Source organism: Salarias fasciatus, unplaced genomic scaffold, assembly GCF_902148845.1.
Source record: "Salarias fasciatus unplaced genomic scaffold, fSalaFa1.1, whole genome shotgun sequence".
Taxonomy (NCBI): Eukaryota; Metazoa; Chordata; class Actinopteri; order Blenniiformes; family Blenniidae; genus Salarias; species Salarias fasciatus.
Window position 1 is genome coordinate 56,774 of NW_021941260.1, and position 13,781 is coordinate 70,554.

Consider the following 13,781-nt stretch of genomic DNA (forward strand, 5'->3'; position numbering starts at 1 on the left):
GAGGCCTTCCTGTAGCTGACAGCGCCTCGTTTGTGTGCATTCAGGACTCATCCTGTGAAGCTCACTGCATTGCTCTGCCTCTTCGCCTCTTTGCTCCGCAGAATTTTGCCTCTGGTTGACTGATAATCCAAAAACTGCTCTGCTTCCATTTAGCTTTGGATTAGCTTTCTGCTCACTGCATTTTAGTCCTTGTGGTTTTTTTTGGGTTTTTTTTTTTGTGCTTTTGTTTAGTTGCTCTCCCTTTTATTTTTTTATTTTTTTCATTTGTGGAAATCTTCAAATATATACTGATAAGAAAAAAACCAAAACATTCCTCTGTACATTTGGCGTGGTTTTATTGTGAATACCAATTCATCATAAGTATGGTTAAAAGAATACATACAAACAGCAGGGTACAAGTTTAAGACAGAACTGTTGCAATCATGTCTATTTCTGAAACCTAAGAACAGGCAGCATGTCATCCTGTACAAACGAACTAAAAGTGCCACTGGGAACACGACCCGATGAGAGGCTGATACACTGGCTTCCTGTCCCGCCGTCCAGGTCCTTCATCCTGACACCACACACTGCTGCTGCGTCTGGAGTTTCCCTCCTGTGAGCTGACGGAGTGGATGAGTCCAGACACGCCGAGGCTCAAACTGCAGCGTCGGTCCACAGGAAACGGTTCCCTCCCAGAGATCTCCACATGCTGGAGCCTCAGAAACCGCTCACGCCTCCACCGGCACTCCAGTGTTCGTCCAGTTTATAGGAAACCTGGAAAATCCTCACGGCAGTGCAGAACAAAGTTCCTTCATCTGACTCTGCGTGTGTGCGTGTGTGTGTGTGTGTGCCACTCAGCTTTCACATGGCAGGAGAGGGACGATCATGGAACAGGTGAGATTTGTGTGAATTTTTTATTTAATAAAGTGTTAATTCTCTAGACTTTCAGCAGCGTGTGAAGCAGGTTGGATGTTCTCTGTAGAGAAAAGTGGAATAGGTGATTCAGATGAGGCCTTCGCAGGCTTCCTGCTAAAAAGAGGACTGAGCGCTCTCTGAGGGGGAGGACCGGGGAGACATTACCATGTGACTACAGTACAATAAGCATGTATCAAACAGACAACGGTTCACGGTTCAAACACTTTAAATATACAACTAAAACTGGTGAATTACCACATCCTCGGCTCCAGTCTGAGAATATGTACAACTTCCACTGCTCATCTGGTCAAAATATTACAACAGCATTCAATCCATAAATTAAAATTCACTGCAAAAGAAGAGGAATGGTCACTGTTCAACACTGAGGAGCTGGTGTAGTGTGGTGTGCTGCCACGGCTCCTGCCGGAAACAGCAACAACTCACTCACTTCAGGAAGGGAAGACGGCGTCGTTCCTCTTGTCTTGTTCGTTTCAGCTCCTCAAAAAAACCAGGTGCTTCGGTTTTCCATACGTATAAAGTCCACTTGTTAAACACTGTAGTAGTAGAGTCATTCCTTCAGCATCACTAAATGTAGTTTTTTTTAATGTAAAATACAGAGTTGACTGTCAGTGGACATCACGTCTGTCTGTGCATGTATCTGTTAGTGTGTGAAGAAGGTGTGTGTTCATACTAAGCCATGTGTGTGTCCATTTCACACTTGATCAAATAGTAAACAGTCAAATGAAATGGCCCAAAGCTCCAATTTTAAAATACCAGAAAAAGAAAAGAGGGACAGTAGTTTTATCAAACCCCATGCAGCTTCAGAACAGGCTTAGTGGAGGAGTCACTCGCTGCGCCACCCTGTGGTCCACACTGGTATTACAGGACTGATGAGGCTCGTTCTGTTCAGACATCTCTCAAATATTCGGAGCATTCTCATCACCGTGGTTCACATGAACAGTGTTGCTTTTAAACAGGTCTGACACCTCTGGACATGTTCCGGGAAGATTCCCCAGCGCCTGCTCCTGACACTGTGGTCTGCAGGTCTGCTGCAGGTCTGCAGGTCTGCTGCAGGTCTGGACCTGTGGTCTGCAGGTCTGCTGCAGGTCTGGACCTGTGGTCTGTAGGTCTGCAGGTCTGCTGCAGGTCTGGACCTGTGGTCTGCAGGTCTGCTGCAGGTCTGGACCTGTGGTCTGCAGGTCTGCAGGTCTGCTGCAGGTCTGGACCTGTGGTCTGCAGGTCTGCTGCAGGTCTGGACCTGTGGTCTGCAGGTCTGCTGCAGGTCTGCTGCAGGTCTGCTGCAGGTCTGCTGCAGGTCTGCTGCAGGTCTGGACCTGTGGTCTGCAGGTCTGCAGGTCTGCTGCAGGTCTGGACCTGTGGTCTGCAGGTCTGCTGCAGGTCTGCTGCAGGTCTGGACCTGTGGTCTGTAGGTCTGCAGGTCTGCTGCAGGTCTGGACCTGTGGTCTGCAGGTCTGCTGCAGGTCTGCTGCAGGTCTGGACCTGTGGTCTGCAGGTCTGCAGGTCTGCTGCAGGTCTGGACCTGTGGTCTGCAGGTCTGCAGGTCTGCTGCAGGTCTGCTGCAGGTCTGGACCTGTGGTCTGCAGGTCTGCTGCAGGTCTGGACCTGTGGTCTGCAGCAGGGGAAAGAGCTTCTTCCAGTTCTGTTCATTCTGAACTTTGCAGCAGTTTCCAGATGACACTGTGGTGTGGGCTGTATGGGGAGAACAGGAGCCGGATCCACGACTCAGACCAACCACCTGCACCTCAACACCACCCAGTCTGAAGACATGGTGGTGGACAACAAACCGAGCCCAGCATCAAGGGGAACTATGATGACAGATTGGACATAACTAAACTGGACTGGACTGGCCTGGCCTGGACTGGACTGGACTGGACTGGACTGGACTGGACTGGACTGGACTGGACTGGACTGGACTGGACAGCCAATCTGCAGGAAAGCAAAGAGCCGTTTGGACTTCCTCAGCAGAGTCTTCTCTAACAAGCAACTTCAGAAGTTCTATCATTCTGCAGATGTTCTATCCTGTACTGAAGAGCAGGAAGAGGGCTGAAGAATTTGTTTTGTGAGGGAAAACGTAATTCCTCACCATAGCTTTGGCTTTTTGCAGCAGACCCAGGATCTGCTGTGTCACGTCTACATCCCAGCTTGGTAAATTAATCAGACAGCGACTGTTCAGGGGACAGCATGCAGACTCAAATAAAAAAAAAAAAAAACATCAACAGATCACAGACGAACAAGTGCAGACTACCAGGTCCAGACCAGGAACTGGAGAGAACTTCAACAAGCTGCACCCTAAATTTCAAGTTGTATTTGAATATAGCTTAATGTGACTATAGCTTTTTTTAATTATTGATGTGAATTTGTTCCTTCCTGCTCTGACACTAATGATGGGTCTGCTGACCAGCCTCCCTGTCTGGGACTGCTGAGATGTTCTGCAAACCTTCACTGTATGCAAGTGTAGATTCAGAGCTGAGGGCAGATTCTACCACAAATCTGGGTTTGACGAAGTCACGCTTCACTTACTCTACAACGTCTAGTCAGAGGAAAGTGGAGCACACAGTAGAAAGGTAATGCCCATTTAAACTGACGTGTATCAGTTATGTCAGGCCTGTGTCTGCATGATCCGACCTGAAGGCTGATCTTCCGGTGGTGGTCGTGATGGACGGTGACAGTAGCAGTGTAGCAACACCTCTTCCACTGCTGTTCAATAGCAAACAAACACAGGAAGCAAATCAGAACCATTTGATTAAATCTGGTGTGTGTGTGTGTGTGTGTGTGTGTGTGTGTGTGTGTGTGTGTGTCCTATAGCAGGGCTTTCTCTGAGTAGGGGGCCTGTGGGCTCTCTGAGGGTGGAGCTATACTGGCGCCCGTTGGTGAGCTGTAGTGTGGCGTCTGGCTCATGCCTGCAGGGGCGGGGCAGGGGGCGGGGCAGGGGGCGGGGCAGGGGGCGGGGCCCCCGGCGGGGCTCTGGTAGGACTGAATGTCTGATGGGGCCATGCTGCCTGCAGCTGCTGTGTAGACTGGCGGCTGGCCGATGAACATGTGGACGTCACTGCAAACAGGTCAGGAAATGATGTCAGTACAGACAGAAGGAAGAGGCTGCCGAGGAAAACCGTCACCAACAAAGCTGTGACTGATCACAAAAACAAAACAAAACACAGAAACAAAGCAGACAGCCAGTGAGTGAAAGTGCAGGTCACCTGGGAGGCGGCTGAACAGGACCAGCAGGACCAGCAGGACCAGCAGGAAGCTGCTCTACAGGAACCGTGTAGGTCTGGACCGCAGCTCCACTCATGGGGTACGAGGGGGGCTCGGGCTGCCCGGAGTAACCCTGCAGGAAAACACCGTCACACACACCTTCACGCACAGGGAGGGAACAAGTCTCACAACACCACTAACATGGGACATGATCCTAAATATCATCAGGAGGCAGTCGCTGTGTGGCTTCATCAGACGACCACCACGAAAGACATCAGGAGCAAACTAAAGAAGATTTAATTCCTCCATTTCTACTGTGGAGAGATTCTGATGTTACCTCAAAACAGAACATTTCACAGTTAAAGAAGGGAACGTAGAAGATGGTGAAATGTTTGACTGAAGACCAGCTTTTGGCCTTCATCTGAATCAAAAGTATAAAAGTTCTACAAAGATTATTTTTTATCACACTGATATTTACCTTTAAGAAACCATACAAAGAAAATAAATAAATAAAAAGTAAGTGTGAGATTGGTAAATTTAATATCCTACTTCAATGTTTACTTGTGGAGTTAACCCATTACACTGCAATCTCAGCTGTCCGAAAGACTTTCATCAAACTGGTTTTCTAATTCGGGTGTTCCTCAGTTTCTGTTTGGTGAGTTTCACATTTCCTTCCACGCCCTCTGGCCACACAGCCAGGGACCAGGTCCGGCCTGGAGCTGCAGGAGCTGCAGGAGCTCAGGGTCCAGGTGTGGGCGGGGCGGGGCGGGGCGGGGCGGGGCCAGCTCAGCTGGGTTACCTGAAGCTCTGCTTCCAAGCATTCAGCAAAGGATTCACAAGACAGCTGGAAGCAAGAGGAGATAAGAAGACATCCAGGCAGGACCAGAGCTCTGCTGCCGCTCACAGAAGGACAACCAAACACTGACTGGACAGTGTGAAACACTGCAGCAGGCCGACTGTACCTGTGGTGCTGGGCTGGCAGGCTGCTGCAGGTAGTACTGCTGGTTCTGCAGCTTGGCATACATGGCATACACCGGGTCTTCATTCATCAGCTTGGCGTAGAGGGACAGCGCTTCCATCACCTTCACGTTGAGCTCAGACAGCTCGGAGTGCTTCCTGCTCACACAGACAGGACCCGGTCAACACACACTCCACCACAGCTCTGAAGACAGCCTGCAGTCCCAGTCCCTTCAGCCTTCCACAGTCCTGAAGCAAGGCGCTCAACACCTCCACAACCCTCTGGTCTGGAAAGCTCCACAGCCAGAGCCGGACAGTTCCGTCCGGCACTGTGCGGTGTCTGAGGGGAACCCCCACTGCCCCCGTTCACCTGGTTTCCACTCAGTGCTGCTCACAGGGCTCGGGGCGAAGCACCGCCTCCCAAATGGACAATGTGTGTGTGTGTGTGTGTGTGTAGCTCTGCAGCCGGCAGTCCTCACATCCTAGCAATGTGCTTTCATCTGCTCAAATGATGTTCCAGCGTCCCCATGAGACGCTGCTCAGAGAGCCAGCGCCCCCAGCCAGCGGCCCCGCCCGGCGGCCCCGCCCAGCGGCCCCGCCCGGCGGCCCCGCCCGGCGGCCCCGCCCGGCGACCCCGCCCGGCGGCCCCACCCGGCAACCCCGCCTGGTGGCCCCGCCCAGCAACCCCGCCCGGCGGCACAAAGACCTGTCTATGTCCTCCAGCTTCTGGTCAATGAGGGGTCCCATCTGATTGCAGGCACCTGAAGGAATAAAGAGAAAAAGACATCCACATCACTGCAGTGGAGCTCAGCTGCTCAGCGAGCGTCAGACTCACCCTCCAGCTGCAGTAACTCCACACTGTCTGACTGGTTGTCTGTTGGATCTGCACTTTGGATCATCTGCAGAAGTTGGTCCATTTTGTCCTGGAAAGTTTCAGAACAATATTACAAATGGACATTAAAAAGGCAGGAAACGGGTTTGTGACTCCTGCAGCTCTTCGTGGAGGATCTCCCAAACAGCGGGACAACAATGGAACTTTCACACTAATGGTCCATTTAAAGTAAAGACAGGATCAAAATTTGAGCTGCTGAAGAAATGAGATCAAGATCAAAGTTTAGAGACTGTAAGACTGAACAGTTACTGCCGGCCCAGGCTGTGTGGAGTTTCCTCTCCTTTCTAGACTGAAGGGAACACTTAAAGAACAAAAGGTACTTTCAAGTACATCACTCTTCAGAGACAACCTGTCCAGCTCGGAAGAAACAGGAGGAAACAGACAACTACCAAGACAACCCCAAGACCAGCCTGCCCCCACCTGGCCAGGAGGACCAGGTGGGGGCAGGCTGTGCGTCAACGCTTCCTTAAAGCCGACAAATACTTTCATCAGGCGTTAACCCCCCCCCCCCACACACACACACACACACACACACACACACACACACACAAACACACACACACACACACACACTGCGCTTCAGCTGAGCGTCAAAACAGCGCTTTCGACTGTGGCGCTTTCGACTGTGACACACGGTCCATTCCCCCCCATTATTTGCCATATTGAACTCGGACGAATTATCAGAGAAATCAGGAGGAAAAGGCTGGTGTAAGGCACAAACTGACATAAGTAGCAGAAATATGACAAAAATGAAAGTGAAACTTAAATTGTGTCTTTCGCCGGCACAACGTTTCGGCCCGCTGGGCTTCTTCAGGCGCTGAAAACACGTAAGATAAAGTAAATTTCCCTTCAACACACAATCTGGCTTAATGAGGCGCAATTCAGCGTCACTGAATTCATCCTGTCTTCCCTGTCTGAGGGTCGGAAATAGAATGAAGTTTGAGGAAGTGTGCGCTCTTAAACTGTTTTTCATCTGCTCTGCTCTTGTTGGCGCGCGAGTGTGTGTGTGTGTGTGTATGTGTGTGTGTGTTGGAGGTGTCGGGGGGGGGGGGGGCAATCTTGGTAAAGACCTGGTATTTTAAGTTATTATAAATCATATTCAATTAATTGTAAATTCATTATTGTAAAATTATGCTTCTTGAAAAAGAAAAAGAAAAAGTCCCTGTCCCGGCTGGGGCAGGAGGGTCACTACAGAGTACTTTTGAATTCATTATTGTATTTTGTGCATAATGCACAAATCGCAGAAAAATTATGCAATTAAGCGTGATTAAGAAATTTAATCATACACATATCTATTTAAGCTTGTTAGAGACCTATTTGTAACAACGACCTCAAATGTAACAACAGCCCAAATTTTAACAAAAAAAAAAAAAAAAAAAAAACAATCTAAGGAAAACTCTGAATGTAATACTTGGTCAATAATGTAAGAAGATGCTGAACGCAAAACGTAGAAATGTTGTTGCCCAAACAAAATATAACAAATTGTCATATCCCGGGTTTATCATTGCATTACGGGTCAGGTCAATATTTCTCCTTAATAGTGCAATAGTTTCACTACATCACTTGAGCATGCTTAATGTTTTGAGAAAAGGTTTCAGACAGTCTGGGAAAGCTTGGTACTGTGGCATATCATCTCACAACACCGTGACCTTCGCCATGTTAACCACGCTGTGCTGCTCACACACATCTGTGTGTTCTGGCGCAGTACCTCGTCGATATACACCGGCTCCTGCTCGGGCTCGATGGTCTCCACCTGAATGTCCTCACTGAACTGGACCGTCTTCTTCTCTGTCTTCACTGAAAAAACAGAGGGAGCAGCCTAAGTAATCAATCCAAGGCCAAACGGTCCATCAAATGCACCAGGACACACACACCACCGGTCTGGGGACAGGAACAAAGCGTTAGCTACCTGGCGGTGCTGGGTATCCACATAAGTCCTTCTTAAAATCCAGAAAGCCTAATTCAACCTCCAAATGCAAACCATACACCCACACCATGCTTACAGTCCACTCCACACACACCTCCGGCAGCTGGACACTCTCCAGCACTTTGGTACCACAGAGGGTTTGAGGCAGCAGAGCGGCAGCGGGGGTCAGGGGGTCAGCGTCAGTCACACATAACACGGTGCATCACATCCAATCAGTAGGCACATGAAGGCCGAACAGTTCCTTCATGTCAGCCAATTGTTCTGACACGATCAGGGTGAGGGGATTCATTAAAATTACAACCTGTTGAAAAATGGAATCAATTTCAATTTCATTTGTACAGCGCCAACGACGAGACAGGTGTTTCAGAGCAGGTTTACACATGAGCCAGCAAGAGTGACTGGAAGAAGCCTGTAGAACATGAACGAATACAGCAATGCTGCATGAACTCATTTATTTACACGCTGACAATGAAAACCCGACCAGAGCATGCAGAATGAAAAAGACTGGACTGGTTACGTCAGAGTGCCGCTGGGCGCCACGGTCTCCTGCTCCGCCCACTGCGATGGAGGCTCCGCCCACTAATTCAGCTGAGAGCGTAGAGTCGCGGCTCTGTCTGGAGATCCACAGGCTGGAGGGTCCAGAGAGAAGCCCCCGCTGGCGGGGGGACAGCCTGACCAGAGAGGGGACAGCCTGACCAGAGAGGAGACAGCCTGACCAGAGAGGGGACAGCCTGACCAGAGAGGGGACAGCCTGACCAGAGAGGAGACAGCCTGACCAGAGAGGGGACAGCCTGACCAGAGAGGGGACAGCCTGACCAGAGAGGGGACAGCCTGACCAGAGAGGAGACAGCCTGACCAGAGAGGGGACAGCCTGACCAGAGAGGGGACAGCCTGACCAGAGAGGGGACAGCCTGACCAGAGAGGAGACAGCCTGACCAGAGAGGAGACAGCCTGACCAGAGAGGAGACAGTCTGACCAGAGAGGGGACAGCCTGACCAGAGAGGAGACAGCCTGACCAGAGAGGAGACAGCCTGACCAGAGAGGAGACAGTCTGACCAGAGAGGGGACAGCCTGACCAGAGAGGGGACAGCCTGACCAGAGAGGAGACAGTCTGACCAGAGAGGAGACAGCCTGACCAGAGAGGAGACAGTCTGACCAGAGAGGGGACAGCCTGACCAGAGAGGGGACAGCCTGACCAGAGAGGGGACAGCCTGACCAGAGAGGAGACAGTCTGACCAGAGAGGAGACAGCCTGACCAGAGAGGAGACAGCCTGACCAGAGAGGAGACAGCCTGACCAGAGAGGAGACAGCCTGACCAGAGAGGAGACAGCCTGACCAGAGAGGGGACAGCCTGACCAGAGAGGAGACAGCCTGACCAGAGAGGAGACAGTCTGACCAGAGAGGGGACAGCCTGACCAGAGAGGGGACAGCCTGACCAGAGAGGAGACAGCCTGACCAGAGAGGAGACAGCCTGACCAGAGAGGAGACAGCCTGACCAGAGAGGAGACAGCCTGACCAGAGAGGAGACAGCCTGACCAGAGAGGAGACAGCCTGACCAGAGAGGAGACAGCCTGACCAGAGAGGAGACAGCCTGACCAGTGGACCAGCGGCTGTGGTCACAGCCTGCCACCAGCAGGGCTGAACAGCCGCAGTCCGGCCAGCGGACACTGCACTGCCACAGCCTTCAGTCTGGACCCTGAGGGACAGTCCTCCCAGGGGGACAGTCCTCCCAGGGGGACAGTCCTCCCTGGGGGACAGTCCTCCCTGGGGGACAGTCCTCCCACAGCCTTCAGTCTGGACCCAGAGGGACAGTCCTCCTGAAGCTGTGGTGAGCTGGGGGACCAGAGGTGGGGACGTGGGGACGTGGCTTCAAGCTAGTAGGGGGAGCTCGCTGTCAGAGACAGGGGGAGGGACATGACGTCCTCCTGGAGACGGGGGAGCGGAGCAGCGCTGACTCGGCGGAGGGCTGAGCTCTGGTACTCTGGACAGAGGCACAGGTTTCAAACGTCCTGTTCACTACACCAGGGCCGCAGCTATTAACCGGTTTTTCCTTTCACCGCGGTTTGAAACATCACGGCTGTCCAACCGCAGACGTTTGGCAACACCGGTTATTTCCGCCCACAGCAGCCGTCAGTCCAGACTCCCGTGAGGCGCAGCATGCAGCCAGAACGCCTCTTTGCCTCTCTCTCTCTCTCTCGCTTTGTTTCCACCCGGCCTGTTTAGCGGGCGCACCAGACACCTGTCTCAGGGTCGCTGCTCAGTCCATCGTAGGGGGAACCCCCGCTGCCTCCCCTCCCCGCTCGCCTTCGTCTGCAGGTGCAGACCTGCGGGGATGGGATGGCAGCCTTCCGGCGGAGCGGGCCTCCGTCAGGTTGTCCTTCCCGATCGCCCCCCAACACTTCTCCCGACCCCCGGGTCGGCGGGTGCGGCTGCCGGTGGACTGCGACGGTCTCCACGCTGCCCGCGTGTCACCAGTGTGCGGCCGACCGAGCTCGCCTCGGGGTGGGGGGGCAGCGGGGACGGGCCACGGGGGGACTGAATGTTTTAATACACGAGGTAGCTTATATTTCATTCCAGAGATTATGCTTTTTTTAAACTTATTTTTGTGCCGTATTTGTTTGAAAAGGCAGCAACTGTTAAACAACAGATCAGAAATGATCAATGAGGCGTGTGATGAGGGAGGGTGAGGGAGTGTGTGCCCATAGATTGACTGCAGATTTGCTATGGAGATACTTGAGTTTGTACGAGGGGTGTCTTCAGATATTCGATGACGAGATGATTCGTTGGAAGGGGCCTGATTCGAAGGCCAATCATACAGTCGAAGCATCGCAAACTGTGGGTATTAAACGAGGACCATTCCATTACAGCTGTATGGGGGGGGGGGGGCTTGGTTTTTCCAAATAAACATGATATAAAGCCTATTTGATATACCGTATTGGCCCGAATATAAGACGACATTTTTTCCAGGAATGGTATTCTCAAAAACGGGGTGGTGCTCTAATGGAGGACTAGCTGGAGCCAGAGTCCCGGGGAGCTGTCCTGCCTCTGCTTCATGCAGTGGCTCCGCCCCCCGTTAGGGGGAGCTAGTGAGCTGGACAGAGTGTCAGCCTGCAGCAGTGAGAGAAGAAGACTGAGCAGTGTGGCTGCTGCTGGTTTTTCTGAGCTTCATTTCAAACAGCGTCGAAAATATCTGCCTGTAAGTACTCGAGTATACTTAGTTGATGTTCAGGATGGAGGTGGAACTGATACTTGTGAGTTTGTCCGTTTGTTTTGAAGTTTCAACGCAGATGCTAATTCCGTTAGCATGTCAATGTAGTTTTCATTAATAGTTAGCATTGAGCTAGCGGCTTTGATTTTAAATACTGACTGGTTTAGTTTTCAGACAGTGATGTATGCTGTGATACAGCTTGTGTATTTGTTCACTTCTGTGTATGTCTGGTTTGTTTCAGTTTTACACATAGACAGTAAATAAATGGACAGACCTTTCGTGACGTCACCCATAGAGTTCTCAACCGCCATTCTGAAGACCACAAGCGAGTCCAGCAGGACGTCTCCACATTGAATATTTGAAACCGGATGTAAATGTGATTGGTCCAGCCCGTCACGTGACCGCATCACGTGGACAGAGGAGGCGCTGTGATAGGGCGATTTATGCAAAACTTTAACTCGTGAAATAAAATCAACACATGATTTATGTGAAAATCAGAGTCTGGTGAAGCCAACACAGTTATAGAAAGTAGTGATAGAGACCAAAATATGTTTTGAAACCGGGCGCTTTATGTTTATTTTCACTCTGAAAATCGGCATTTTTGAATGGGTTCCAATGAGACCCGGGCTCTTTTTGAAACCAGCATCATCGCCCCCTGCTGGAATCTCTCTGGAATTACAGCTTTTTTGCATTATCTTCATGATTTATGAGCGGAGGTTGGCGCCTGGTTTTACAGCCTTCAGGAGAAAGTAATAAAAGCTCAGAGCAGCTGAAATCTCCTGCTTTCTTTCTGAAGAACTGTTCTCTGCAGGCCAAACTGAACCCAACATTCACGGAGGGCTGAATTATTAATGTTCATAAAGTTGAATAGAACTTGAATTTGATGGTTAAAAAGTTATTTACATCATCAATGCAGTTATTGAACCTTTGAGGTTCTTAATTGCTGCTTATTGTTGCTTATTTTGAGAAAGAGAATATCTTTTTTGTTTAATACTGCAGTGATTTTTTTTTTTATCTTAAATCAGGTGAAATGTTATCTCTGTTGTGAGTTTTTGAGTTTTAATAATTGTACAATAAAAAGTACTCTTATGACTAACCTTATTATCTTCAACATATTTTTATTTTCACAAAATGATATTTGAAAAATAGGGGTCGTCTTATAATCAGAGTTGTCTTATATTGGGGCCGATACGGTACATGTTAGCCTATCAAATATACTGTAGAAAAATTTACTTAACTTTAATTAGGCCCGAGCCCCTGGCCAGCCAAGGGCGAAGGGCCTATTGTTTCTGCAACACAGATGACTAGTCGAGCGCTCGACCACAGAGAAGGGCCAGCATGTCCAGAACACACACACACCGACATTCACATACTCTAACACCTCACAGACACGTCAGGCTTGTCGAGACCTTTCCGAAATTATATAATATGTGGGTGAAATAATGGCGAGAAAAAAAAATCGCATATTGTTTTTGCAAAAAATATTATATTCTTTCTTTCTTCTTCTGCTCTTTACAGGTGCATTAAGGAGTTTGCACGTTTTATGCGAAACAGCGCCCCCTGCAGGCCTTGGGCGTAATGCAGCTTAGTGAAACACTCGTCCCTGTGGCTCGCGTGCACGGAAGAGGGGAACTCCTTCCTCGCTCGTTTAGTAGCGCTCGAGTAAGATTTAAGTTTCTTTTCCCTGGTGGAGTCTGTGTGGAGCTGCAGTGCTAGAAGCCAGTCTGTTCTGACTTTCTGGAAGATCCTGCTCAGTTGTTGCTCACTAAGGATCTGGCGGAGTAATGGCGGACAAAACGAAACCTAACTCCATCAGGCCAGCCGGAGAGTGCATTACGTCATTCCTTTCAAATTCTCCCCCAAAAGATTCTGGAGCCGGACCGGCACTGCGACTTTCAAGTGACAATTTAGCGCTGTTAGAGGTACTTGTAATGAATATGTCAGGGCACATTGTACACATCATTAAAAATATGTAACATATTTATGGTGGAAAATAAGTATTTTTTAAAGTTGAAAAACTCCTTAATGCACCTTTAAACTGGAATTTGACCCCCTGATCATGCTCGAAAACTCACCAAAATTTTGCACAAAATTCAGGTCCTGCGAATTTTTTATTTTTTTTTTAAAATGTGTTTCAATATTGGGATTTAAAAATTGGCTCTACAGCGCCACCTGCAAAAATCAAAATGCATTGCATCAATGGGAGGGGGTCCGCAATAAACTTTGTCGTACAGCCACAAAATTAGGTATATACATGCGCCTTGTCGGGACAAACAAAAAATATTATTATGACCCCACCCTCAGAACAGCAGGAAAGCAGCTATCTGAGATTGAATTTTCAAAAATGCTGAGTCAGCGTTTTCCAGGACGTCGTACAAAATGTTCATTTTGATCGCGCGCTTCTCCAAATGAGTTGAAATTTGGTGGACACCATCTACACAAGTAGGCAATTAAAAGTTATCCAATTCACAAATCTTCAGTTCACGGTTTCCGTGTAGCAACGCCGCAAAGTTGATGTCAAATTTTGCCATTTTTTGAGTGTGATAAATGGCTGCCATTCGTACATAATGAATCCAATCTCAAGCAAATTTTAAGCACTTATTGACCCTTCCTATCTGGACACATTGACAGTGACATTTTGACAATCAGCATTACAGCGCCCCCTACAGAATAAAAAGAAAATCTGT

The 13,781-nt window shown here is 49.5% G+C and overlaps 1 protein-coding gene across 4 annotated transcripts in view; it reads right to left on the minus strand.

Annotated features, from left to right (window-relative positions):
* Positions 1–310: 310 nt before the first annotated feature.
* Positions 311–13,781, minus strand: part of LOC115384598 (signal transducing adapter molecule 1-like) — a 29,196-nt gene continuing 15,725 nt past the window's right edge. The window contains exons 9-16 of one of the 4 annotated variants that reach the window (XR_003930905.1): positions 7,668–7,756; positions 5,903–5,990; positions 5,774–5,828; positions 5,073–5,226; positions 4,910–4,954; positions 4,113–4,243; positions 2,486–3,964; positions 311–2,008 (exon numbers count right to left, since the gene is read on the minus strand). Coding sequence is in view for 2 of the 4 variants with exons in the window: in XM_030086851.1 (XP_029942711.1) it covers positions 3,715–3,964; positions 4,113–4,243; positions 4,910–4,954; positions 5,073–5,226; positions 5,774–5,828; positions 5,903–5,990; positions 7,668–7,756 (812 nt within the window). In the remaining 2 variants the exon portion in view is untranslated. Of the gene's footprint in view, positions 2,009–2,297; positions 2,352–2,408; positions 3,965–4,112; positions 4,244–4,909; positions 4,955–5,072; positions 5,227–5,773; positions 5,829–5,902; positions 5,991–7,667; positions 7,757–13,781 lie in introns of those variants that run through there. The other 3 variants (XR_003930906.1, XM_030086851.1, XM_030086852.1) reach the window with 3 other exon arrangements.